Source organism: Puma concolor, chromosome C1 (assembly GCF_028749965.1).
Source record: "Puma concolor isolate L17-30 chromosome C1, mPumCon1.1.hap2, whole genome shotgun sequence".
Taxonomy (NCBI): domain Eukaryota; kingdom Metazoa; phylum Chordata; class Mammalia; order Carnivora; family Felidae; genus Puma; species Puma concolor.
Genome location: NC_141674.1, coordinates 27,611,938 through 27,637,245, shown reverse-complemented (window position 1 = coordinate 27,637,245; position 25,308 = coordinate 27,611,938). Strand labels below are relative to the sequence as shown.

General features: G+C 44.8%; 1 protein-coding gene across 4 annotated transcripts in view; it reads right to left on the bottom strand.

Moving 5' to 3' along the window:
• AGO1 (argonaute RISC component 1) overlaps positions 1–20,587 on the bottom strand; it is a 37,327-nt gene extending 16,740 nt beyond the window's left edge. The window contains exons 1-12 of one of the 4 annotated variants that reach the window (XM_086716451.1): positions 20,332–20,587; positions 15,024–15,207; positions 11,487–11,607; positions 10,873–11,054; positions 10,336–10,472; positions 9,977–10,111; positions 9,739–9,826; positions 8,982–9,129; positions 5,085–5,204; positions 4,587–4,718; positions 4,325–4,458; positions 802–986 (exon numbers count right to left, since the gene is read on the bottom strand). In XM_086716451.1, coding sequence (XP_086572577.1) covers positions 802–986; positions 4,325–4,458; positions 4,587–4,718; positions 5,085–5,204; positions 8,982–9,129; positions 9,739–9,826; positions 9,977–10,111; positions 10,336–10,472; positions 10,873–11,054; positions 11,487–11,607; positions 15,024–15,207; positions 20,332–20,356 — 1,591 coding nt within the window. In that variant the 5' untranslated portion in view covers positions 20,357–20,587. Of the gene's footprint in view, positions 1–801; positions 987–4,324; positions 4,459–4,586; positions 4,719–5,084; positions 5,205–8,981; positions 9,130–9,738; positions 9,827–9,976; positions 10,112–10,335; positions 10,555–10,872; positions 11,055–11,486; positions 11,608–15,023; positions 15,208–20,331 lie in introns of those variants that run through there. The other 3 variants (XM_086716452.1, XM_025912108.2, XM_086716453.1) reach the window with 3 other exon arrangements.
• Positions 20,588–25,308: the final 4,721 nt, after the last annotated feature.

Genomic DNA, 25,308 nt, shown 5'->3' with positions numbered 1-25,308 from the left:
TCTGCAAGGGAAGTTTAGGAGAAAGTTAGAAGACAGATGAAAGACGCAAAGAAGTAAGTAGCTGGTGAGGAAATGGCCTAGAAAATGTAGAGAACATATTCAAAAGGTATGATGAAGAAAATCAAGAAAATAGGAAGACAAAAGCTAAAGGAGATGGCATGATTGTGGTAATGTGTTCTTCGGTGGGGAAACTGAAGAAGTTGGAGGGTTAAAGGGTATGAAGTCCCAAAAGTAGCAGGATGAGATAGGAATAAGCGCATACAAGGGTTGAACGAGGTAAGAGGAGGAACAGCTCTTCCTTTGAAACTGGAGACGTGGAGGGAAAAGAGAGTAAAAGAACTGTGCCAGAGTTCTATATTGTCACCCCTCTCCTTAAAAGTGAGAGAGAAGAAAGCTTCTCAGAAAGTCCAAGTCATTCCCAGGCAACAGACCACTTACAGAGCCACCACAAATTCCACTTGAGTGTGCTTTACAATGTCCTGATAGACAACACACTCACTCCTAGGAACAGGAGTCTGGACTGACCCATTTCTCTATCTGGCCCAGCTTTGCCTGGCATAAAGACCAGAACCCAGAGGATCCCAGTAAATGTTACTGGGATGGAGTGTGAGCAGGTAAGCAGGACCTGGGATGATTCAATGGCTCATATAGGCTGATATTTCTCCTATAAAAGGAATAATGACATTAAGGAAGAACTCTGGCTAGATCAAAGAACCCACACTGAGTCCTCCCTAGGAGCCTCCAGGGAGCTACCCTGAGAAGAGTCCTATCTTCATTATCACTGTCCCCAGAGAACTGTACCATACACTGGCGTCTTCCCTGGCAGGATGACGATAATGAGCTGCAGCCCTGAGTAGGTGTTCTTGAGATGCCGGAACATGGGCTCCACGCTGTCTGCCCCCTGCGCATATTTGCAGAAGCAAGGCTGGCCCTGGATGGGCATCCCTGCATCCTTGGAAATCTTCCGCAGCTGGTCTGTGAAGTTCCTGCAGCACAAGTATGATCATGACAGGAGGCAGTGAGTCCCACTTTAATACCTCTGAATAAATGCCTCCATCTTAGGTACCTAGCACTATGATAACCACTGAGAGATTCTGAGATAAATGAGATTTGATCACAGCCAGTGTAAAAAACACATTTGTAGTTGAGTAGGACAAAACCAAGCTTGCTAAGTATTTAATGGTGCAAACAGAGAGCCAAGGGAGCCCAGAGAAAGAATCTGTGGGAATTGAGTCTCCACCTTGTCCCAATCAGCAATTGATTCCTGTGCACTAAGTCCATAGCAATAGGCAAATGCCCAAGAGAAAGGCTTCTGCTCATATTAAAAGAAGCTCCAACAGTGATCACAGCACAGGAGGTGCTCAGTAAAAATGAATTCCCTCCTCCCCTACTGATTCTTTGAGACCTAAGAGCAAATAATTAAACAAGCTTCTTTTCTTTGGCTTTAGGGCTTTGCCCTACGAAAGGAAGAAAGGGTACATATGTAGATTTTAAAAAATCTAACTACATAAATACAGTAACAAATTGAAATGGGTAGCAGGAAATTTAACTTGTGAAAATCCTACATTCAGATTAAAAGCAATATACAAGTAGACAATAAAAGGAATTGTTTAGGGGACATTATATACCATACAAATAGCAATACGATAGATTCAAAAGTCTATATAGTAAGAAAATAAATATTTTTTAACATATTTAGTAAACACACACACAAAATAAATACAGTTATGATACTATTATATAAAATTTGAAAGCATATATATATAGGTTTACAAAATATATAAATTAGATAGGAAGGTCATGATAGTTCATGACAGTGGCTACATCAGAAGGCAGGAATGGAACTAGGATTGAGGATATAAAGGAACATCAAATTTAATAAGTCAAATTTAATAAGTGGGTCTCTACTTCAAAGAAAGTGGTATTCCCAATCTTCTCTCTACCACCAGATCACACTTGGTATATTGTGTCCTGTGCTGGGGACCACGATGTGTTTAAAGAAGTCTAGAATGGAGAAGGTCTTGAAATCCTGTCCTAAAAGTGATATAGCTGAGGTAACAAGACTTCTTTAGCCAGAAGTAAAATGCTGAGGGTTGACCCTAGGACACCTCATCCATCCCCAATTACCAATTTATACACCTCCACAGCCACCTCTTCTCCCTCTGTCTCAGTAGAAAGGATGCCTTTTCCTGTACCCTGGGGATCCCATCCCTCATACACAGTTAGGAACTTTGCTCTATTTCCTTTCTAGATTCTCAGAGTTCTGTCTTTAGCTTCTGTTCACTATTTACACTCTCCCTGGACAATCTCATCCACTGCCATACCTTCACACTCCCAGATTTTAATCTTTAGCCTAGAACCAAACATCCAACTAGGTCCCACTGACGCAGGTATACAAGCCATATTCTTACCCCTTGCATGTGAGGATAGAGAATGGGATGTCTGATGAACTGACTCCCAATTCCAAGATTCTAGGTTTACTAGTTTCTGTACCCCAATATATCCAAAACAATGGATTGTTTCTCGAACTGGACATGGGAATAAGAGAGAAGCACACAAAAGGATTTATCTTCCAATAAGGTGACACAAAGGCAGAGAGCTGGGAGCCTTTCCAATATTGCTGTGGGCCAACTCTCCAATGTTAGGCTGAGGCTAGGAATGGCTTGACCCAAATGGTGCTAAAGTCCCAAAAACCCAGGAAAGGAGACAAGAGGAACTCATTTAAAAGAAACTGTAAGTATGATGGTAGTAGTCGTGCATCTGTGAGAGCAGAGGGGAGAAGGACAGGCAGGGCAGCCAGAGTCCCCACATTCATCAGGTGCTACTGTAACTAATTCTCATTAAAATCCCAAAGCCAGCTGAACCTGCCAGGGCACAAAGCTCTATCATCCTTGTCAATAACGAAAGTGGTCAGCTCCACCAGCTCTTCCTCAGCCTACGAGTGCACTGACCCTATTCCGGACGCAGAGTGAATAAGAAGCCACTGCTTCAAAAGAATGCAGGCACTAATCAACTGTACACTTTAAATGGGTTAATTTTGGGGGCGCCTGGGTGGCGCAGTCGGTTGAGCATCCGACTTCAGCCAGGTCACGATCTCGCGGTCCGTGAGTTCGAGCCCCGCGTCGGGCTCTGGGCTGACGGCTCAGAGCCTGGAGCCTGTTTCCGATTCTGTGTCTCCCTCTCTCTCTGCCCCTCCCCCGTTCATGCTCTGTCTCTCTTTGTCCCAAAAAGAAATAAACATTGAAAAAAAAAAATTTTTTTAAAAATAAAAAATAAAAAAAAAATAAATAAAAAAATAAATGGGTTAATTTTGTGGTATTTGAAATACCTCATTAATAATAAGACTGCAGGGGGAGTGCCTGGGTGGCTCAGTTGGTTAAGAGTCCAACTTCGGCTAGGGTCATGATCTCACAGTTGGTGAGTTCAAGCCCCACATCAGGCTCTGTGCTGACAGTTCAGAAAGCTTTGAATTCTGTGTCTCCCTCTCTCTCTCTTTCCCTTCCCCACTTGTGTTCTGTCCCTCTCACTCTCAAAAATAAATAATAAAACATTAAAAAAATAATAATAATTATAATAAGACTGCAGGGAAAAGTCAGTTACTTCTTTACTATTTATTCATTCACCCAAGACCATTACTCCCCTAAAATGTTTCTTTAAACCATTTGGCTGTATCATTTCCTTCATTGCTGTCATCTATTCCTAGTCTCTCAGCCACAGGTAGCTAAGAGGCCCTTACAACTCATGTTCATCTAATTCAGGTCACTTGGACTTGAATGAAAAAATTGTATGTATAGGAGAGAATAGCTCAGAGAACCAGATGAGCTTTTGTTTCCAATGAGGAATAGAAACTTAGAAACCTCAGATCTAATTTGATCCCAACTCTGACACTTTGATATGCAAACCTTGTACAAGATACTCTTTGAGCCTCAGTTTCCTGAAAATGGAAATACCACCACCTACTCACTGTGAAGATGAAATGAGAGAACATAAAATTAGGTATGGTGCTGGTATAACACTATGGTCATCACTACTATTATTTACTACCAATGTTAATAATTATAACAATAAAATAATTCAGGCCCCCCTCAGGAAATTCATGCCCTGAAATCATCTCTGACACAGATATAGCTCCTCATCAAGACTTCTGACTGCAGATGGACAGAAAAGGAGCAGGTAAAACTTTGAGCCAGAAAGAACAGGGAAGCAGGGTCAAAAGTCAGAAAGAAGAGACTACAGAACAAATCTTGGCTCTTTGTGGGTAGGGGAAGGTAGGCAGCTTTAAGGTCCTTCCCACCCTTCCACCCATACACCCAACCCTCCTTACTTGAGCACCTCTTCTCGACACTGCTTTTGGGGTGCGAAGCAGGCGATGGCCCAGACTTTGATCTCAATCCCATTGTAGAACTGTTTTCCCCGCATGTCCCAGACACCCTGATTAGGTGTGGCAATGGCCCGGTTCTGGGGATAGGCAGAGGGGGCGTCCAGGTGAGCCTCAGTAGAGCCAGGTGAGTAGGGGAACAAAAGCCCCTGGAAACATAACCCAACTCCCCCCACCATATGCCCCAGAGATGTTGTCTGGCCCTGACCCTGCTCACCCGGCCGCCGTACTGCAAGATGGGCGCCGGCAGCACTCGCCCTGTCACCTCCGTCATGTCATCCTTCACTTTGATCCCAAATTCCTGGATGTAGGGATCTAGATTGTAGCTGGCATTCTTCATCTGTAAGACAAAAGAAGGGGATCTCAGGGGAGCAGCAGCTTGGCAATACTGCTCACCCTCTGGGTCCCAAGGAGAAAGCCCTGAAGAGCAGCTGGGGCTGGCAAGTAATAGCCCTAAAAAAGGGGGGAAAGTGGAAAATGAAGTAAGTGGGAGTGGATAACACAGGGAAGTAATACAGGAGGGAAAAAGAAATAGGAAGCCAAGTAGCTACAGGGTCAAGAAACAAGAGCAGTCCTATGGAATCCCAGGCAAGAAATCCAGACTTGTGTTCTCCTGAGGATCCTGCCAAGGCAGAAAAGCATCTATGCTACCAGGGGCCCCAATGACTGAGCAACCAAGCATACATTTCTCTGCAGCCCTACTGACCAGGCGGCTAATCTCCTCCTGTCTGTCTGGGGCCGACCTAGCTGTAGCCTTTATCATGGTCGAAGTCTGGTTGTCGGTCAACTTCTTAATGCAGCGCTGCCCAGCCACAATGTTACAGACCTGAGGAAACGAGAAGGACAGGTAGCTCTGGCTTGAGTACAGTCCACCCTGTACCCAGAGCCCCACAATAAGGGAAGAGACCTTGGCTGTCAGCCCTGAGAAGGGGACTGCAAAATCCCCTGTGCAGAGATAGGTAAGTTAGAAAATATCCACTTGCAATACAAAGGCAATATAGCCACTTTGTCATTAAGAGGTTGGGATCCAGAGCCAGATCTGGGCCCAGGTCTCATGTTAATTGGGGAGAACAGAAACAAACTCATAGGGCTGTTTGGAGACTAAATAAAATAAAGCACTTAAAGGACTGAGTACAATTCTGGAACACAGTAAACACTCAGTAAACTCTAGCATAAATTATTATTTACCAAATGACCCAGTAAACAGCTCTTCTGCATACTAAAAAACTCAATATACACAAACTGGATTCTTAAGGTAATAGACAGCTCTCCAATGGTGACAAGCAGTCAGTTGCTCCCCTGCAACTCACCAGGAAAACTAGAAATGATTCTTAATGCTTGAGCCCCAGCCTACAGATGATCACTGAGCCCTGGACTACAGAAATCACTGTCTCAGTTGGCTGACAGCATCCTCTGTTGGTGTGAGGAATATCCTGTCATGTGTTCCTCTGTTTGGGGCCCAAGAGAACACAGTGGAGATTAGAAAAGACTTTCTAGCAATGTGAAAGACTTCCATTCCCCAATATACTATATTCAGGATGCCATGAACAGGAAACCTTTTTGGAGAGTAGAGAGAGCCAGCAGGTTGGGAAGATTTGAATCTGAAGCCCAGCTTTGCCATTTCTAGGTGATATTACCTTGGGCAGGTCTCTTAACTACTCTGAGACTATGCTTCTTTAATTTCAGTCATGCGAGAAAGCATTAGCTATCTATGGGGGTTGTTGTGAGGATTCAAACAAAATGAAATATATAACTTGTTCCCACAGGGCCAACACTATGTAAGTGCTGGTTTTCCTTCTAATTTCCAAACTTCATGCTGAACAATGATAGGGAAACGCAGAACAGTCACCTGCCTTTAAATTCCATATCCCAAAGAATACACAAATTAGTCAATTCAATTAATAAAAATCCAGAATTGTCAAAAATTACGAGGTTGCTCTCTTAAAAGCACCTTAAAGTTGTAGCATTCTTGATTGATGATTTCAGCTACAGAATCAACACTAGGAAAAGACTAAAGCAAGGATGTGGAGAAATTGAAACTCTTGTGCCTTGCTGGTGGAATGTAAAATGGTACAGCCACTGTAGAAAACAGTATGGGGATTCCTCAAAAAATTAAACACAGAATTACCATGATTCAGTAAATCCACTTCTGAGTATATACTCAAAAAAAGTGAAAGCAGAGACTAGAATGAATACTGTACACATATAATCATAGCAGCATTATTCATAACAGCTAAACAAGTAGAAACAACCTAAGTGTCCATCAATGAATGAATGCATTTTTTTAAAAGTGGTATATACATAGAATATTATTCCTCCTTAAAAAGGAGGAAAATTCTGACACATGCTACAGTATAATGAACCTTGAAGACATTATGCTAAGTGAATATGCCAGTCAAAAGAAAGCCATATATAATTCCATTCATATGAAATGTCCATAATAGACAAATGCACAAAGACAGAAATAGATTAGTGGTTACTAGGGGCTGGTTGGTAGAGAGTAGGAATGTAAGTGACTGCTAATGGGTATGGGTTTTCTTCCAGGGATGATGAAAATGTTTTACAATCAGATAATGATGATGGTTATACAACTCTGAATATACTAAAAACCACTGAATTGTACATTTGAAGAGGGTAAATTTTATGGTATATGGATATTTCGATAAAGTTATTCTTAAAAAAATCCCACCTGGCTATAAAAGCCTACATAATAAGACCCTGTACCTCTCTCTGAAATCATCCCCTACTACTTTTCCCCTCATACACCACACGCCAGCCACTATGGCCTTCTCTCTATTTCTCAAAAAATCCAAGTTCCCTGCTGCTTTAGAGCCTTTGTACTTATTATTTACCTCCTGCCTGAAAGGTTCTTCCCTCAGGTTATTACGAGGTTGGTTCTATCTCATAGTTTAGGACTCAAATGTATCCTACAAAAGGACTTCCCTGAGTACAATAACTAAAGTGGCTCTCCAACCCCCTCCTCCTTTACCTCTATCCCCTTAATCTGTTTTATTATTCTTATACCACTTACCACCATCTGAAACTATCTTATTTATCAATTTATTGTCTATCTCCCCCTTCTAGAATGTAAGCTCCGTGACAGCAGGGACCTTGTCTGTCTTGTTAATCTCTACATTCCCGGCACCTAAAAGAGCATATGACACACGGTAGGAGCTCAATAAATATTTGTTAAATAAACAAACAACAAGAATAAAAATATACATTATATAAATTATTCCCCTTGGAAACTAATGTTTCAACAAAAGTAATGTTAATTTGCTGACAATATATTTAACATAATTTAGCTTACGGTAGATAGCCTAAGCTGGGATTGTCCCTGAAGACTCTTGTTTACACCTCAAAAGAACATACTGCCTTCCTCTCACTTTCCAGGTATCATCAGCTATTAACTAAAGTCAGAGTTCTTGGGTTTTGGGATCTCATCGCTTCTCAGCCTAATTCCCTCTGGCTAGTTCTAAAATCCTAGGGGCTCTTGGGTGGTTTAGTCAGTTAAGCATCTGACTTTGGCTCAGGTCATGATCTTGCAGTTCACGGCTTTGAGCCCTGCAGCAGGCTCTGTGCTGACAGCTCAGAGCTTGCGGCCTTCTCTGAATTGTGTCTCCCTCTCTCTCTGCCTTTCCCTCATTTGCACTCTGTCTCTCTCTGTCTCTCAAAAATGAAATCAACATAAATTTTTTTTTTTTTTTTAATCCTAGAAGCTCACAGAAGGCTTGAGCTTTGGTCCCAGCTATCTGACTCCTGCTATGGGAACAGAGTAAGATGTCATTCTAGGTTAGTGCTTCTCCAATTTTAATGTTCATGAGTCCTCTTTGGATTCTGTTAAGACAGATTTTGATTCAATAGTTCTAGGTGGAACCTAAGATTCTGCATTTCAAACAAGCTCCTACCCAGGTAATATCTATGCTATTGGTCTACAGACCACATTTTGGGTAGCACTAAACAATGAAGTAGTCAGCAATAATTTCTCCAAAGACATTTTGGCTAGTGTGTGTATACCAAATCAAATACAGCCCAATGACTCTGCATTTGTATTCTATGGCTTAAATAGCATTACTATTCTTTAACTGCAGGATTTCAAAGGTCTGAAGCATAAAAATACGATCAATCTTGGGACTAAAACTTTTTCAAAAGGACACATTGATCATCACATTGATAACATGAATAGAATTCACGTTATAGGTAATACCTATCTCCATTTTCTGCAAAATAAGGTATACTTACATCTCTAGGTCATTTAGGATCCCCAGCTCCAGACAGGGTAAGAGAAATTAAAAGGACATGAATGTGGGTATCTGAAATATCTGTCCTGAATGAACTAATTATTTATTAAATAGTAAACACAGCTTTTACCTCTGCCTGGCAGTCCTGAAAGAACATGAGAGCAGGATGAGGGATAATGAAAGAACGTAGCAGGTAAGAATGGGGCCTACATTTCACAGAATGACCTCATACCTCTCAGAATGTCAATTTTCCTAACTTCAAAATGAGAGTAAGAGACTACGAATGGAAGAACAGAACTGTTATGATCAGTGCGCAGGTACAATGCTTGTTCTCCAGCCCAGCCATTACTTGGCAGCCTCACCTCTAGGGGCAGGTAGGTATGCTTTTGTTCCTGGCCAACTTGCAGGCAGGGCAGGTGGGGATACTTGAGCTGAAGGTTATATTTCTGCTTGAAATACTGTGCCACTGTGCACTCCACAGTCTGTCCACTCTCCAACTGCAAGGGAAACCTGTTTGGGTGAAGGGAAGAAGGTGTCAGGGCCCAGCATTTAATCCCACCTCTTTAGACTTACAACCATGGGAAGTCCCAGACTTGGCTTCATCCCTATCCAGACTCTTTGAGCATTGCCACTCATGGGAAAGCAGGCAATACAGGGCTCCCAGAGTAAAGCCAAAGATTTGAGAGGCAAGTTCCACAACAGTCAAGACCATATCTGACTCATTTGCATTTCTAGTGCTGAGCATAAAGCCCAGTATCCAATAGGCACTCACAGACCAGTAGTCTAAGGTCAAGAAGGTAGATGGAATGAGCCCAGGAGCCTAGCTCTCTCTTTCAGGTGGAAGAGTAAGTTGAGAAAGAACAGAACTGAGACAGCAGTCAGGGGAAGACTCCTGCTCCACAATAAAGGACCAAGGAGGAGAGGTGGAGACCAAGAAGGTAAAAATGGTAAGGAGAGTATCAAGGATCTGGGAAGGTTGGAGGAGGGATACCAAAGTTTATCTTGAAAAACAGGGCTCATCCTCAGGACCAATGGGGGAGGGCATAGGAAGTGAAAGGAGTATGCTGAAATATCAGCTCTCTTCCACTAATGGTATGGCTTAGCAGCCTGTCAACTCACGTCTGATGGCTGGCAGGGCGGCGGGTAACATTACACACACGGTATTTCCTCTTCATCTGTCCACAGTGGGTCACTTCCACCTTCAGACCTGGGATACACACACTGCCAGTCAGGGTTGGAAAAGGCTGTTCATGCAACCAGGCTTGGCCTCTCCCCTGAACATATCCCAAGGGGATTTCCTTTTAGGACTAAAGAGAAAGTAGTGCCGTTTCCCTTCCCCACCTGGTTGGGTCCTCACCCTTGATCTCCTTGGTGAAGCGCACACGCTGAGAGTCCGTGAGGGGTTTGGGCTGCTCATCTATGTTCCTGATGTCCAGCACCTCACACATGAACTCAATCACTGGCTGCGCCTTATAGAAGGCAGTGGCTGAGACTGTGGGGACAGGGTGGGTAGAGCTCAACTTAGGTTCAGTCTTTCAGTATAAATGGAGGCACTGTTCTTTACACCCTCTTCCTTATAGGGTATCGGGATGGGGGAGGGGTACCAGGGCTTTAGGGATTAGACTAGGAGTGTGGTTGCAGAGCTGGGAGGGATGAGGCTGGGAGTGTGGTCACTGGACTCAGGGTGCCCCTGGCTCCATAGCTCTCCCCACTCACCGTCAATGTTGAGCATCATCTTCCACATGGCAGGGCGCACAGACTGGTGAAAGCCGAACCAGACCTCGCGCCCACCCCCCAGCGGGTGGTAGTAGCCCTCAGGCGGTGAGAAGAAGGAGCGGCCCACGGGGGTGTACCTGGCAGGGACAGGCAGAGAACTGGTCCCTCGGGCACAGGCCCCCACCCTGTGAGGCATCCTGGGCACGGAGGAGCCCTGGCCTGGAAGGCAGGACACCAGGGCTTTAATTCCAGCTCTGATCCTTTACTAGTTGTATGACTGACCTTGTGCAAGTCTCTATCCTTTCTCTGTCCTGCAAGGACAGATGGGGTGAAGGTCCAAAGATATCTAAAAGGGACAGGGCCAAGGCTTTAAACCACCTAAATGTATATGCATACCACTTGGCATATGGTAGGGCTTCAAAGAATGTTTCATTTGAAAGGCATACTGTGGGACCTTAGTATGGGCTCATTTTACCCCCAACCCCACATAGCAGTTCTGCCACCACTACTAGCCCAGATACTAACTACACCCAGTACCTCATGGATGCCAGGTGCCTCATGGCCACATCCAGGGCTTGCACAGACTCCAAGGGAACAGGGATCTGGCCACTAACAAGGGCCTCATGGAGCATGCGCCAGCTAACAATAGCTAGCCACTTGATGGAGACCTTGAAGATTCGATCCTTCCCTTCCCCAGGGATTGTCACCTCAAAGTCAACCTTCAAAAGAAAGGAGTGAAGGATTGCCAGTGCTTTCCAACAATCCAACATTCCTGGTGTTGCCCCAACTGTCCCCAACCACACAGATCTGCCAAGAATCTGCTCCTTAAACTGATAGGGGCTCACAGTGAAGACTTCAGAGGAAATTCAGCCATTTAGTCTCTAGCCACCTTAGTTCAGTGCTTCTGTCCCTCTCAACCACACCTAGCAGAAGTCCTTTAGGTCTATTTTAAGTCTAATCTCAGTCTGTTTGGGTAGGGACAGACATACAGTAAGCTAAATAAACAGCATCTACCCATCCCTCACCCTAATACACAATTTCTCATCATAAAAGATGAAAAGGATTTCTAGACTGCCAAACTCTAATAGGCTTAAACGAGTTCTGTCCCACCCCAGACCCCTGACACAGGTCTAGTCTGACTCCCAACTTACCCGTTCATTGCCAATGGGCAGTGCTGTGACAGTGTAAATGTTCTTCTTCCCATCATACACAGGCTTGCGATCACCAAAGATCTGAGGCTTGAAATGCTGGACCATGTATTCCACCACTTCCCTGTGGGGAATAGGAGCAGCCTGTAGAAGCTGAGAGACTACTACTTCAAGCTCTTGGAAGTAATTCAACGTTCAGGTAATGTCCATCCCCTCCTAACAGCTACTCTAATCTCATCTACTCTATAGCAGTGCTTCTCAAACGTCAACATTCATATGAATCACCTGGAGATTTTATTAAAATGGAGATTCTAATTCAAGTCTAGAGCAAAGCCTAAAATTCTACAGTTCTAACAAGCTATCAAGGGATGTTTCTGGTTCTCAGATCTCTAGAGGATCTCAAGACTCTGAAGGATCTAAAAGAGTAGGTAGGTACGAGTGCCTTCTGAGCAGAGAAGGAGGCAGAGGGGAAAGGGGATTACTCCCAGGGTCTATCTAGAATCAGGAATAGAATCCAGACAGCTCCAATCCCCGAGCTGAGACATATAAAAGGTAGATGAGGGATGCCTGGGTGGCTCAGTCAGTTAAATGTCCGACTTCGGCTCAGGTCATGATCTCACAGTTGGTGAGGTCAAGCCCCATGTCGGGCTCTGTGCTGACTGCTCAATCTGAAGCCTGCTTCAGATTCTGCAACTACCTCTCTCTCTGCCCCTCCCACACTCATGCTTTGTCTCTCTCAAAAAATAAACATTAAAAAAAAACAAAAAAGGTAAAGAGGAAGAGATCTGAATTAGAATAGGTCTAAACTATGGAAGAAGAACCCCATCTCGTCCATCTCTCTGAAGCCCTTAATCCTACCACCCCACTATCACCTCATTATCATCTCTTTCTTGATTTCACTTCCTGTCCTCTGCCACTAAGATCCCAGGGTGCCCATCTAGCCTTCAAAATACCATCCATCCAACTATCTGACCTCTTCACTTTCTAAACCAAAGCTCTTAAATATACTGATAAGAAGACTCAAATTGTACATTGTAAGCAACTATAAGCACATGGTTTCAATCCCAATTAGGCTTTAGTGCTACCGAGCAATCTCTTTAATGTCCCTAATCACTTTCATTCCTTACAGACTGCCAAACTTCTCCTCTACCCTCTAACCCCAGAACCCATTCCTACCTCCAATCAAAAAGCAACTCTAGGGGCACCTGGGTGGCTCAGTCAGTTAAGCCTCTGACTTCAGCTCAGGTCATGATCTCACGGCTCGTGAGTTCGAGTCCCGTGTCAGGCTCTGTGCCAACAGCTCAGAGCCTGGAGCCTACTTCAGATTCTGTGTCTCCCTCTTTCTCTGTCCCTTTCCTGCTCAGGACTTCAGCTCAGGTCATGATTTCACAGTTTATTGATTCAAGCCCAGCATGGGGCTCTGTGCTGACAGCGCAGAGCCTGCCTCAGATCTTCTGTCTCCCTCTCTCTTTGCCCCTCTCCAGCTTGTGCCCTCTCTCAAAAATTAACAAACATTAAAAACAACAACAACAAAACAAAACACCTCTAATTACTAAATAGTATAGCACAAAATAGGCAAAGATACCTTCAAGTTCCCAGACATATAAACATATGTACATATGCACACCTCTTTTCCTATTTTTCCTCACACATTTGAAATTTCCCTTTCATATATAATTTTTAAAAATATGAAAATACGTTCAACTTCACTCATTAGAGAAACACAATTTAAAATTAGACCAAGACTGGGGCACCTGGCTGGCTCAGTCAGTAGAACATGCAACTCTTGATCTCAGGTTTGTGAGTTCAAGCCCCACAACGGGCACAGAGATTACTTCAAAAATTTTTTAGAAAATAAAGATATAATTTTCTACTTATCATAATTCCAAAGGTCAAAAAATCCAATATACTGGATGGGTGCAGTTATGGGAAGGGGCACTCTGATACTTTGATGATGGGAGTATAAATTGGTACAACTTACCCTAAAAGAAAAATTGGTAATATCTCAAAATTTCTTTCTTTTTTAAGTTTATTTATTTAATGGGGGTGGGAGGGGCGGCAGCAGAGACAGGGAGAGAAAGAATCCCAAGCAGGCTCTGCACTGTCAGCACAGAGCCCAACGTGGGGCTCAAATCCACAAAACATAAGATCACAACCCGAGCTGAAATCAAGACTCAAATGCTAACCGACTGAGCTACCCAGGTGTCCCTCAAAAAAAATTTTTTAATGTTTATTTTTGAGAGAGAGACACAGCATGAGCAGAGCAGAGGTGGAGAGAGAGACACACACATATACAGAATCCGAAGCAGGCTTCAGGCTCCAAGCGGTCAGCCCAGAGTCCAATGTGGGGCTCAAACTCACAAACCTCCAGATCATGACCTGAGCTGAACTTGGACGCTTAACCAACTGAGCCACCCAGGCACCCCTCAAAATTTTTCAAAGTATTATGCCAGCAATTCTACTCTTAGAACTTTATCCTATAGATACATTCATATTTGAGTGCAAAAAATGTATCTATATTTAATAATATCCAACAGGTTCACTTTTGTAGCAAAAGTTTAAGCTAAGCCTAAATGTTCCTCAACAGATTTATTAAATAAGTTATAATACATCCATTCAATGGAATATCTATGATGCTATGCAAAAGGCAGATATGCATGTACTGATACATACTGTTCAGTGGAAAAAAGGTGCAGAACAAGGCATATAGGATTCTACATTTTGTGCATTTAAAAAATGTTCTATATACACATATGCTTGCATACGCATACAAAAATATATGGAGACATACTCAAGAATGGTAACAATGAATGCCTCTAGGGAAAGGGACTCAGGGACTAGAGACCAGAGTATAAGAGGAGATATTTTTCACTGCTATTCTTTTTTTAATATTTTAACTTTTTTCTTACTTTGTACATACGTAGTTTTCAAATAATAATGAAATTAGTTAATTTGGTAAAGAAATATTGCTTCTTCTAAGGCTAATTCCTCCAACTATGTATCCTGTAATGTCCTCCTGACTTAGCAATGAGTGGAAACTCATTCATCTCCTCTCTGTCCTGTACCTTTAACCTTTCTCCAACAACTTCTCCTCAGTTTATAAGCATATCCATGTCTCGTTCTTAAAAACTTTTCATTCATTCATTTTAACAAACACTGCAACATGCAACACATTGTACTTGACCTCTATAAATCCTCTCTAACCAACATATTCTCTCTCCGCATGCTTCACTGTAAGCTATCTAGAAAAGGCAATCTGCTCTCACAATACCTACCACATTACCTTCCATTGATCTCTCAACTGACAATAGATTACTAGCCCAACTAATCTGCTAAAACTGCTCTGCAAAAGGCACCAATTATCTCCACAGAGCCAAATTCAATGATATTTTTCAATATTTACCTTACCTAAACCTCCTCAAAAACTTCCTTGAATCTGGTGATATCATACTCTACCAGTTTTCTCTGGATCCTCTCAAGATTCTGAGACTCAGGAAAGTAAAGACCCTGGACTTGGTGGCTTAGATGTGTATCACTTACCGGTTGACTCTGCGAGGACACTTATCCGGCTTGATATCCACTTCGTAGTGGTAGACGTCAATCTTAGGGATATCCACCTCAAAGTAATTGGCCAGAAGCTTGATTGGTTTCCCCACAGTGCCAATGCCAGGCCGGCGAGGTGCCTGGAACACCTGCTGCAGGGGGGGCAGGTAGGCGCCTGCAGCTACAAGACAAAGAGGCTGGTGAGGGTAGAGTCTGGCATCTCCTTACCATTCTGATCAAAGAAGGCACAAAGCCTCCCAGAAGAAGAACAGGAAAGTATAGGGGAAGCTTCTTTCCTGCCTACCCAACCCAACTGAAGGGTTCCACTGGCTCAATCAATCCATGTTTTTTGTTTTTTTGGGGTTTTTTTTTATGTTTCTTTATTTTTGAGAGAGAGAGAGAGAGAGAGAGAGAGAGCAAGGGAGGAGCAGAGAGAAAGGGAGACAGAGGATCTGAAGCAGGCTCTACACTGCTCAAATGGAGGACTCAAATTCATGAAGTGTTAGATCATAACCTGAGCTGAAGTTGAACGCTTAACCAACTGGGCCACCACGTGTCTCTCCATATTCATTTTTTTAAAAACCTCTCTCCAGTTAGGAAAATTATCTTTGTCATCTACCTTAAATTCATGTGAATATTTAATACGTTCCTATTATATGTCAAGTAGAGAGGCTAAATCTGGCTCCCAATAATAAACTTTCTTCCTTATTTTAGAGTAAGACACCTGCCTCCACCAGGTATCTAGTAGACCAAGAATTCTTGTCTTCTCTGCCAGCCAGATGCTCTCTTCACTCATTACCATCCTGAACATGAAACAGCAACATCTTAATGCTCCTGTGCAATGTAGGTGGGAGGAAGATCCAAAGAAGGTCAGGCTAGGGAGATGTGAGGGGAGACAGTGTTTTAGAAAGGATTGAGGCCACTGAAAGGCTGAGGTTGGAGAGACAAAAAAGCAGAAAAGGCTTTAAAAAAACAGAGTTTGGAGACAAAAGAAAGGAGACAGGCTGAAATAGGGAGATGACAAAGAGCCACAATTGGAAGTCAGAGCAGAAAGAGGCTTGATCTAGGAAGGAGGGAAGGCTGGAGTTAGGGCCTGGGCAACATATAGGTTAGAGTTGGGAAGGTGAGTAAGAAATAAGGCTGCAGTTGGGGAGACAATAAATAAAAAAGTTCAAAAGAAAAAGCTAGGGAATGAAGACTGGCAGAACACAGGAGAATGAGACAAGAGTAGGCTACAGTAGAGGACTTGGGAAGGAGAGGTGGCCATTAGCATGCTAGAGAATAATGAGATACTTGTTTCAGGAAGGAGAATACAAGGTGCTCTCCACAGCCATAGCTCCTTCCACACAGAGGGCCCAGACAGTAGCAGAAGGGATCAATTTCAAGATAGAGCAGGCCCTTTGGGAAAAGGCTAGGGCAAGGCCAGCTCCCACTGCTTTTCCTCTCTTCCCACCAGCTAGGTTGCTGCCCCTGGTTTTATTTTCTAGCTTGAGGGGAAAGGGAGTAAAAAGGGAAGCTGTCTAAGAGAAGCTTTTGTCCATAGCTACTATTGTCCTTGCCATTAGAGGACCAGCCCAGGTGGGAGGAGAGAGGGATAAACTAGCCCAGAACCTCCCAACACCAGAGCTCTGCTTTCACAGTCGGCCAGGCTGGGGGGATGGGGCATATCCTCAGCTAGGGGTCAGGAAGAGGTCAGAACCATTCACGGGAGGGGCACGATTCCCAGAGCTAAGCTGCTGTGTCTCCTTCTGACCACCTGTCAAGCCCAGCCCCACTCTGCAGACAGGGAAACACAGAAAAATGAAGGCTCAGCCTGGGGGAAAAAGGCCTTCAAGGACTCAGCCATATGGGCAAGTGAAAGCCTAACTACTAACTAGCACCTGGGTGCCTATCCCAGAAAGAGCTGGACAGAAATTGCACACAAGCAATAGATGGATGCAGACACATAGTAAGGCACATTCCTGTCATACACACCTAAACACTCACTTACACCTAGACAGTTTACCTTTATATGCATACCCCACACCACCCTAGATTGTGAGTTATTCAAGAGCAAGGACTGTATCTTGCCTCCTAGCATATAGGTGTTCAACATACAGGCAATAAATGAATGAACAAACAGATCCTCAGACACACCACAAAGAACACACAAGCATGTATACCACACAAACACAAAACACCTGCAAACTGCTCAAAAACAATTATAAACTCTGAACAAGATAAACATCCTGGTGGATGTAAGAGACACCCTTCCCCTCCCCAAGTTTTCATGTTCCATTCATCTCCTTAGCCTCCCAGGCTGAATAATTATTTGTGGAGTCTTGGGAAAAAGACATACCCTAGAGTTGGGGGCTGGGTAGAAATAATGGGGGATGGGACAGACACTCTAGCCTCAAAGGCTTCTCTTCCCCAGAAATAGGACTACACACTAAATTCAGCCTTAGGCACCCTCCACTCCAAGGAAGCTTTAGGAAAACAGGAGAACCCCCATCTTCCCTTTCATCCCCAAACTAGGGAAGGCAAAAGGGAGAACCTCTCTCCCATCCCATCCCCCTGCAAGCCTTAGAGCTGTACAAAGTCCTCCCCTTACCCCACCCTGCCCCCAGCTTTTAGTCTGAGAAAGGGAGACACTTCCCTTCAAACCCAGACAGGGACAGACGGCCACTTTGTGATGCAGATGAGGGCCCCAGCACAGAGGACAAAGCTTGGGCCTTGGGGGAAAGGGGCGGGGCCCTTCCTTGCAGACAAAAGCAAGGAGGGAGGGGCCATGAAAAGGACACTCCTCCTCCCCCATCCCAACCAGCCCTGAGAAGGAAAAGTAACAGAGCTGAAAGGTCTGGCTCAGTGATTCCTTCCCTGTAGTTCTGAGGCCCACATACCTCCTAAGGAGCCAGACTGCCTATTCAAAACACAAACTCAAGTCTGGGGTAGCCGTCCAGTAAGCAAAGATTAAGAGGCCAATCTCTCCGAAAAAGAATTTGTCCGCACATGAGTATACGCAACTTATTAGATATCCATATATGTGCTTAACCATTTATGTTCACACTGGAATGTGATTCAATTACTAAATGTGTACTTCATTTCAGGGCCTAGACACTCACTATTTCCACAGATAAATCAGACATTACCTCTACCCTCCTGGAGCTTCCAATCCAGTATATGTGAGTGGAACACACCTGAGCACAGAAAACACACTGGGACATAAGTCCAGTGAAGCCAGCACCAATACCTTTAGTTTTGTGTACTGTGTCCTCCAACTTCCAAGAGAAAAGTCTGGGCCTAGGAAGCAGGCAGTTATAGGCTCCTGCCATTCACAGCTTCCAGAATGAATTCCAAATACACCTTTTGAAGAGGCAAAGCCTGTCCCACTAAGCTACAGCCAACTCCAGATACCAGGCTCTAGTCCCTTCCCTAGAAGTTTCTCTCTTGTAACAAACAAAAAAGTCCATTTCTTCATCACCCCAGAGTCCATTAGGAATTCATCAGGAGAAATCATGAGCAGTTTGATATGAGTGCCAGCTCCCAGCAATCCATCTGGACCTCTGTGACCTCCTCCTACTCTAGTACACAGGTTGCTGCAAATAGTCTCCAGCCTAGAAAACCAGGAGAGTTCCTAGAATGGAGAAAGAAGCCAGAGGGAAGGAGGAAGTAGTTTTCTGAAGTCAGTTGCTCCCTGCACTCTACCTGAAGACCTACCTACATAGCCTTTACAAGGTTGCTTTTGTTTTGGGGAAAGTGGTCACAAAGTACTTGCAGATCACTAAACTGATAACTTGGGTACGTTGGTAGGAGCTATTTCCTTGAGGAAGTTAAGATCTGGCATAAATGAGATTCTTCCACCAGAAATGAAATTCATGTCCTAAATAGAAATCCTATACCCACCTCTAGAGCAAATGGAAGGAGGTAGTGAGACAAGACCTAAAGGATTCCCAGATCCAGAATGCTCCTCTGATCAAAGGGTAAAAAGACCTAGGACACAGCAAGTCCCACTACCCCACAGCCTATCCTGGAGACTCTGGTCTTCTTGAGGCAACCCTACCCCAATTTCTCCTGTTTAGTCTCCTTTCCTCCTGATTGCTTGTGAATACCAGGGAGTGAAGGCTACCACCTGGGATTCCCCCTCCCCCAAACAAAGGGCAAGCTTGGCAACCTTGGGTCTAATGTCATGGCCTTGACAGTTTCTTGGGAGCAGAGAAAGGAAAAAGAAAAAATACCCAGTGGGGAACAGAAGCCACAAAATATAGAAAGACATTAGGCTATCACCTGAGGAGACATTTCAATGGAAAAATCATAATCTTTGGATTAAAAGATCCCATGTCTACAAACTATTGGACCACAAACGAGGAAACCAGGCAGACAACCCCTTTCAGGTAAACCTGGTCCCGGCCTTGGTCCCTCAGTAACCAACACCTTTTCTAAGGAGGACTCGCCGCCAGAACATTGCCTTGGTCCTAGTCTTTCCTCATCCCAGTGACATAAGGCGGCACTTTGGCAGTTTCCTTCAACCCGTTCTTGGCAAATTGTGACTGAGGGCTTCCAAGATCAAGTGTAAGAGCCCCAAAGATGGGGAAGGGGATAATTTCCATTTGCACTCTGCCAGCTTAACCTTAGAGAATGCATCCCATCAGCGGGCTCCTTTTTCCAAGCCAAATCAGGCGGGGTGGGGGGTGGGGGGATTCGGGCAGCCACGCCCCCACCACTTCGGGCAGCCCCTTCAAGTTGCCACCTTCGCGCATGCTCAGGCGCCTCCGCTCCAGCTCCCCAGACTCAACGGGGGGAATCCCGGGACTGGATCCCCACCCACCGCCCCCTGACCCTCGCCCCCGCGTCAGGCCCGGCTGGGGCGGAGCTCATAGCCCAGCTCTGGCGCCTTCTCCCAAGAGACAGTAGCCCAGCCCAGCCTGGATGAGCCCCCGCCCCCGGCATGCAGCAGCACTGGGCCCATCTGTGTGACCCCCTCCTATCCTGGACACCTGGAGCCCGCCCCCTGCCACCTGCCGGGCCTCTCCCTAGGCCTCCCAGGATCTCCCGGAGTCCTTACGTGCATTCAGGCCCTTCTCCCTGATTACTTCCCACCTCTAGGAGTGGGATAAACGGCTTTGATAAACGGCCCGCGTCTCAGGGCTTCCTTCACAAGGTTTCCCCCGGAACTGCACACAGCCACCTTCAAACTGGGCCCCCCATCCCATAAAAGCCCCTCTCCTCACTCAGGAAACCTCCCCTCACTCGGAAATCCTGCTCTTCACGCGGGAATTCCCCCGGTCCTTGGGGGCACTCACCGTCTCCCACTCCCAGGGGCCCTTACCTGCTCCCGAGGGTCCCGCTTCCATCCCATATACCCGTGTGGAGGTCAGGCGGCCCGGAGACTGTGGAGTCCAGAGTGAGGGGCCTAGGTACCCAGCACTCTAGCTGCTCGGGCTTCCGGGCCGGGCTCGGCACCCCCCCCAAGCCCGGCCGCTCGCGCCGCTGCCCCCGCAGCCTCCGTTGCCGCCGCCGCCGCGGAGCCTGCAGCAGCTCCCCCAGCGAGCGCCCGGCCAGCTGCCAGTGCGCAGGCGCGACCGCCAGGCCCAGGGGGCGGACGGGAACGAGTCAAGCGGGGCGCTCCGACGGCAACAAAGGCCAATGGAGAGGGGCGGGAGCACCGGGGACCCGAGGCAGCGGCCCCTGGCGGTCACCCATCGCCATGCAGCCTGGCGGGAGGGCTCCGGTAGAGGCGCCGCGGAATCGCGCAGCAGCGTAAGTGGGGTGGAGCAGGGGAAACACCCCCCCCACCCCGCAGCAGCTCTGGCCCTGTTTCTTTTACCCAAATAGGTCTCTCCAAATCTACACACAGCCTCCTCCCATTTGCACACAACCACACGCACATCACAGAAACCCCACCTCATTCCCAGGTCCCCCTCACACACTCGGAGCACCCCATCACCCAGGGGCCCTGCCTCCCACCTCTCCTCCCAATCACCCTCATCCTTCGAGCCTCGGCTGCAAAGAGACTGCCTCCGCGAAGCCTTTCTCCGTCCCTAGTCAATGAACTCACTGACGCCACCCTCTCTTCCAGGCCGTGTGCTGGGCGCTGGGACCACAGATGCGAAAGAGACCCTGCCTACGCTGGAAGATGTCACAGTCTCAACTTAAGCGTGGCTACAGAGTTCAATCTGTGAGACCTTGGAAGAACCTGCCTCCGCTTTTTCATCCGGAGCTCACCCCTGAATTCGGTCAATCTGCTTCTGCACTCACCACATCACTTAAAATACTTTTAGTGTCAAAATCCAAAAGATAATTTTTGATTATTTCTCCGTGGCATCTGAGACTGGCCTCCCCTTCCTTTTTGAGCCTTACATAGACTCCATAATTTTCTGAGGTCTCCTATTGCCTAAATCCTTTTCAGTCTTCTTCAAGGGCTCCCTGTTGCCTTTCTGCCCCACTGAATAACAGTGTTCACTGTGGTTTCAAATCCAGCTCTCTTTTCATTTCTCCCTCCACTTTTCCCTTGAAGGTCTCATCCATTCTTATGGCTCAACTATCTCTCCAAATCTCTATCTCCAGCCATGTCTTAGACTCATATTTCCAAGTGTATGCTGGACAGCTCCACCTGGATCTCCAGCACTTCAAATTTGGAGTCCAAAATCAAACTCTTTATCTTTCCCCCACAAATGTGCTTGTTCTATGCCTCCTTTCTCTGCAAATGGTGCCTTCATCCCAGAACCGACAGTTTCTCCTCCTTGTTTCTTGCCCCCATTCAGCTGTTCACCAAGTCCTGACATGTTTACCTCCTGACTTGCTCTCACATGACTCTGCCATTCTGAAGGCTCCTTGTGCTAGTGCAGATCCTTGGTGCTAGTTCATACCTTGCCAAAAGTAACACAACTACTTCCATGCTAGTCTCACAGTGCCTGGGACAATTCCTCCCATTCAGTTGGCTGCAGTTGAGAAGTGGTAACTTTCCCATATATTCATATATATTCACCCATATATATTTTTTGATGCCTACTTTACACTAGATACTGTGCAGAAGGCTAGGAGCTTGAGAGAGAGAACATACCCAGTCTCTACCCATAGGAAGATTAATTTCTGACACTTAACATAGTGTGCCTTGCTTCTCTCGAGCAGAGGTTCTCAAATACAAGTATCAGAATCACCTGGAGTGCTTGTTAAAACATAGATTGCTGAGCCCCACCTCCAGAGTTTGTGATTCAGTAGGTCTTGGGTAAGACACAAGAATGTGCATTTCTTTTTTTTTTTCAGGGTGCATTTCTAATAAGTTGCCTGATAAGGCTGATGCTGATGATCTAGGAACCACACTCTGAGAACTATTGCTTTACAGTATAAAGAACAAAGACTCTAGAGCCAGACTGTTTTGGCTTTAATCCTGGTGCTGCCATTTACTAGCTGTGTAACAGGGGGCAAATTACTTAATTTCTCTGTATTTCAATTTCTTCCTCTCCCATTTTAGGGGGTGAAATAGCATCTACCTCATTGGGCTGCTGTTAATACATATAAAGGACTTAGTACCTAGAAGGATGCAGACAAAGTATTAGCCACTATCATAATCACTGTCTGCCTCTTGCACTATATTCTAAGTTCCTGAAGAACAGGGACCAAATCAGATGCATCACTGTCCCCTGTTAGTGCCTCGCGCAAGCTATGCCTAGAATGATCAGTAAATATGGGTTGATCTGACTCTGAAACAGATGGCTTCAAAACAACCTCAGAAATAGCAAGACCTTTGCCTTGGCACAACTAAGCTAGAAGCTCAGCATTCCATTAGAAGAGTATGAATCTCCTGTTCTAAATACCAAGCCTCACACTTAACTTTATGGAAAGCCATTGGTTACTATTCTGACCCGTCTCCAAAGTGGCTAGTGGAGTCAAGCCTGGCCCTGGCCTTTCTGCAGACTGTCTCCATCATCACGGGTTTCACTCTAGGGTAGGCAAAGTAGTAGAGTATAAAGGAAATCCTCACAGCATTTTGGTATTTTTATGTAAAATTCTTCCAGTAATTCCTAATATACTTTCCCGGAGAGTTATTGGGTCCTTGGCTATTTGCAGTTCAATCCTTGCATCTCTGTGTACCACTAACTCACATTCAAGGGCCTCTGTTGTGTGGGCCAGAGCCCAGGTCTTTCCACTTATTATATACCTTTCTCTATGGCCTGACTTTCCTGGCCACAAAACAACAAGAATGACCTGGGGAAAAAAGAACAAAAAACAAAAAACTGCATCTCCATCTATAGTTTGCTCTTTTTGTATTTAAAATACAGCCTGGGGGGGGCGCCTGGGTGGCGCAGTCAGTTAAGCATCCGTCTTCAGCCAGGTCACGATCTTGCGGTCCGTGAGTTCGAGCCCCACGTCAGGCTCTGGGCTGATGGCTCAGAGCCTGGAGCCTGCTTCCGATTCTGTGTCTCCCTCTCTCTCTGCCCTTCCCCCGTTCATGCTCTGTCTCTCTCTGTCCCAAAAATAAATAAACGTTGAAAAAAAATTTTAAATACAGCCTGGAACAATAAGATCAAGGTATTAAAATAGACAGGAAACAAATCATATACCCTACTATCTGAAATGAATCACCAACAGCTCTTGCATGCACCATCTCTTTTTATCTATAGTAAAATATAGAAGTGCCTGGGTGGCTCAATCGGTTGAGCATCAGACTCCTGATTTCTGCTCAGGTCATGATCCCAGGGTCATGAGAAGGAGCCCTGAGTCAGGTGTCATGCTGAGCATGGAGCCTTCTTAAGTTTCTCTCTTTATGCCCCTCTCCCCACCTCATGCACTCTCTCTAAAATAAAAAATAGCAATAAATAAAATATATTTCTCATATATTTCAGGACATAATTTTAAAAATCAGAAATTATGAACAATAGAATTAGTAAATGTCAACTGGTACCTTGAAAAGACTTATGAAATTGGTAGACTTTTTAAAAATTATCGTTTTTTTAAAGTTTATTTATTTTGAGAGAGAAAGAAAGAGAAAGAAAGTGTGTGCACACAGGGGAGGGGCAGAGAGAGAGGGAGAGAGAAAATCCCAAGCAAGCTCTGTGCTGTCAGCGTGGGGCCCAACATAGGGCTCAATCCCAGGAACCGCGAGATCATGACCTGAGCGGAAATCAAAAATCAGGACACCCAACCAACTGAGCCACCCAAGCACCCCAAAAAATTAATCTTTAAATTAAGGTATAATTGGCATACACTAAATTGCACGCATATATATATAGTGTACAATTTAATCAATTCTAACTTATGTGTCAACCTATGAAACCATCATCACAATCAAAGCAGTGAACAAATCTATCACTCCCAAATTTTAAAGCTTATCACAGAGATTTAATAAATAAAAGGGAACTTTTTACACAACTATAGACTACTGAATTTGAAACCCTGAGTAAAATTTAAAATTACATACATATTTTTTCTTTAAAAAATGCAAAACAAGGACTCAAAAGCAAGAACTGAACAACAATTACAGAGGACATTGAGAAAGTTATCAAAAATGACAAAAGAAATCTGGCCCAGAAAGTTCACTGTTTAATACTTCCAACCATTCCTGAAAGAAAGAATTCTGTTCCATGTTATATGAATGGATCTAGGACATGGGAGAAAGAAGAATTTTCCTAGTCTGTTCACAATTGCAGGTATAGATCTTCATCTCTTATCAGATGATATTATAAAAAGAGATCTCAAGAATATGGATGCAAAAATTGCAAGTCAAATACTAGCATGTAGAATTCTATGAGATTAATTAAAATTATGATAATAAGAATAACTTTTTTTAAAGTAAACTCCATGCCAAAGGTGGTGCTCAAACTCACAACCTTGAGATCAAGGGTCGCATGCTCTACCAAATGAACCAGCCAGGCACCCCAACAATAGCTAACCTTAAGTGTTTACTTAATATTAAGTGCCAGGTACTATTCCAATACTTCCCATATGTTAACTCACGTAATCTTCACAAAAATCCTGGTGCATCATGGGACAGGTAGGTGGGTTTGGGCTGAGAAGCAATAGGTAAATAACCAGCAAAGGCAGGTACTATTACTAAAAATGGAGACACAGATAAGTAATTTGCCCAAGATCATACAATTTGCAACTAGCAGAGGCAGAACTTGAACTCAGTTGGATGGCTTCAGGGTCATCACTCTTAATCACAACACTATATAACATTATTAAAATAAAAGCATATCACAAACATAAGGGTAATTCAGGGATAGTTCAAAAATAAAGAAATACCGGGGAGCCTGGGTGGCTCAGTTGGTTGAGCGTCCAACTTCGGCTCAGGTCATGATCTCGC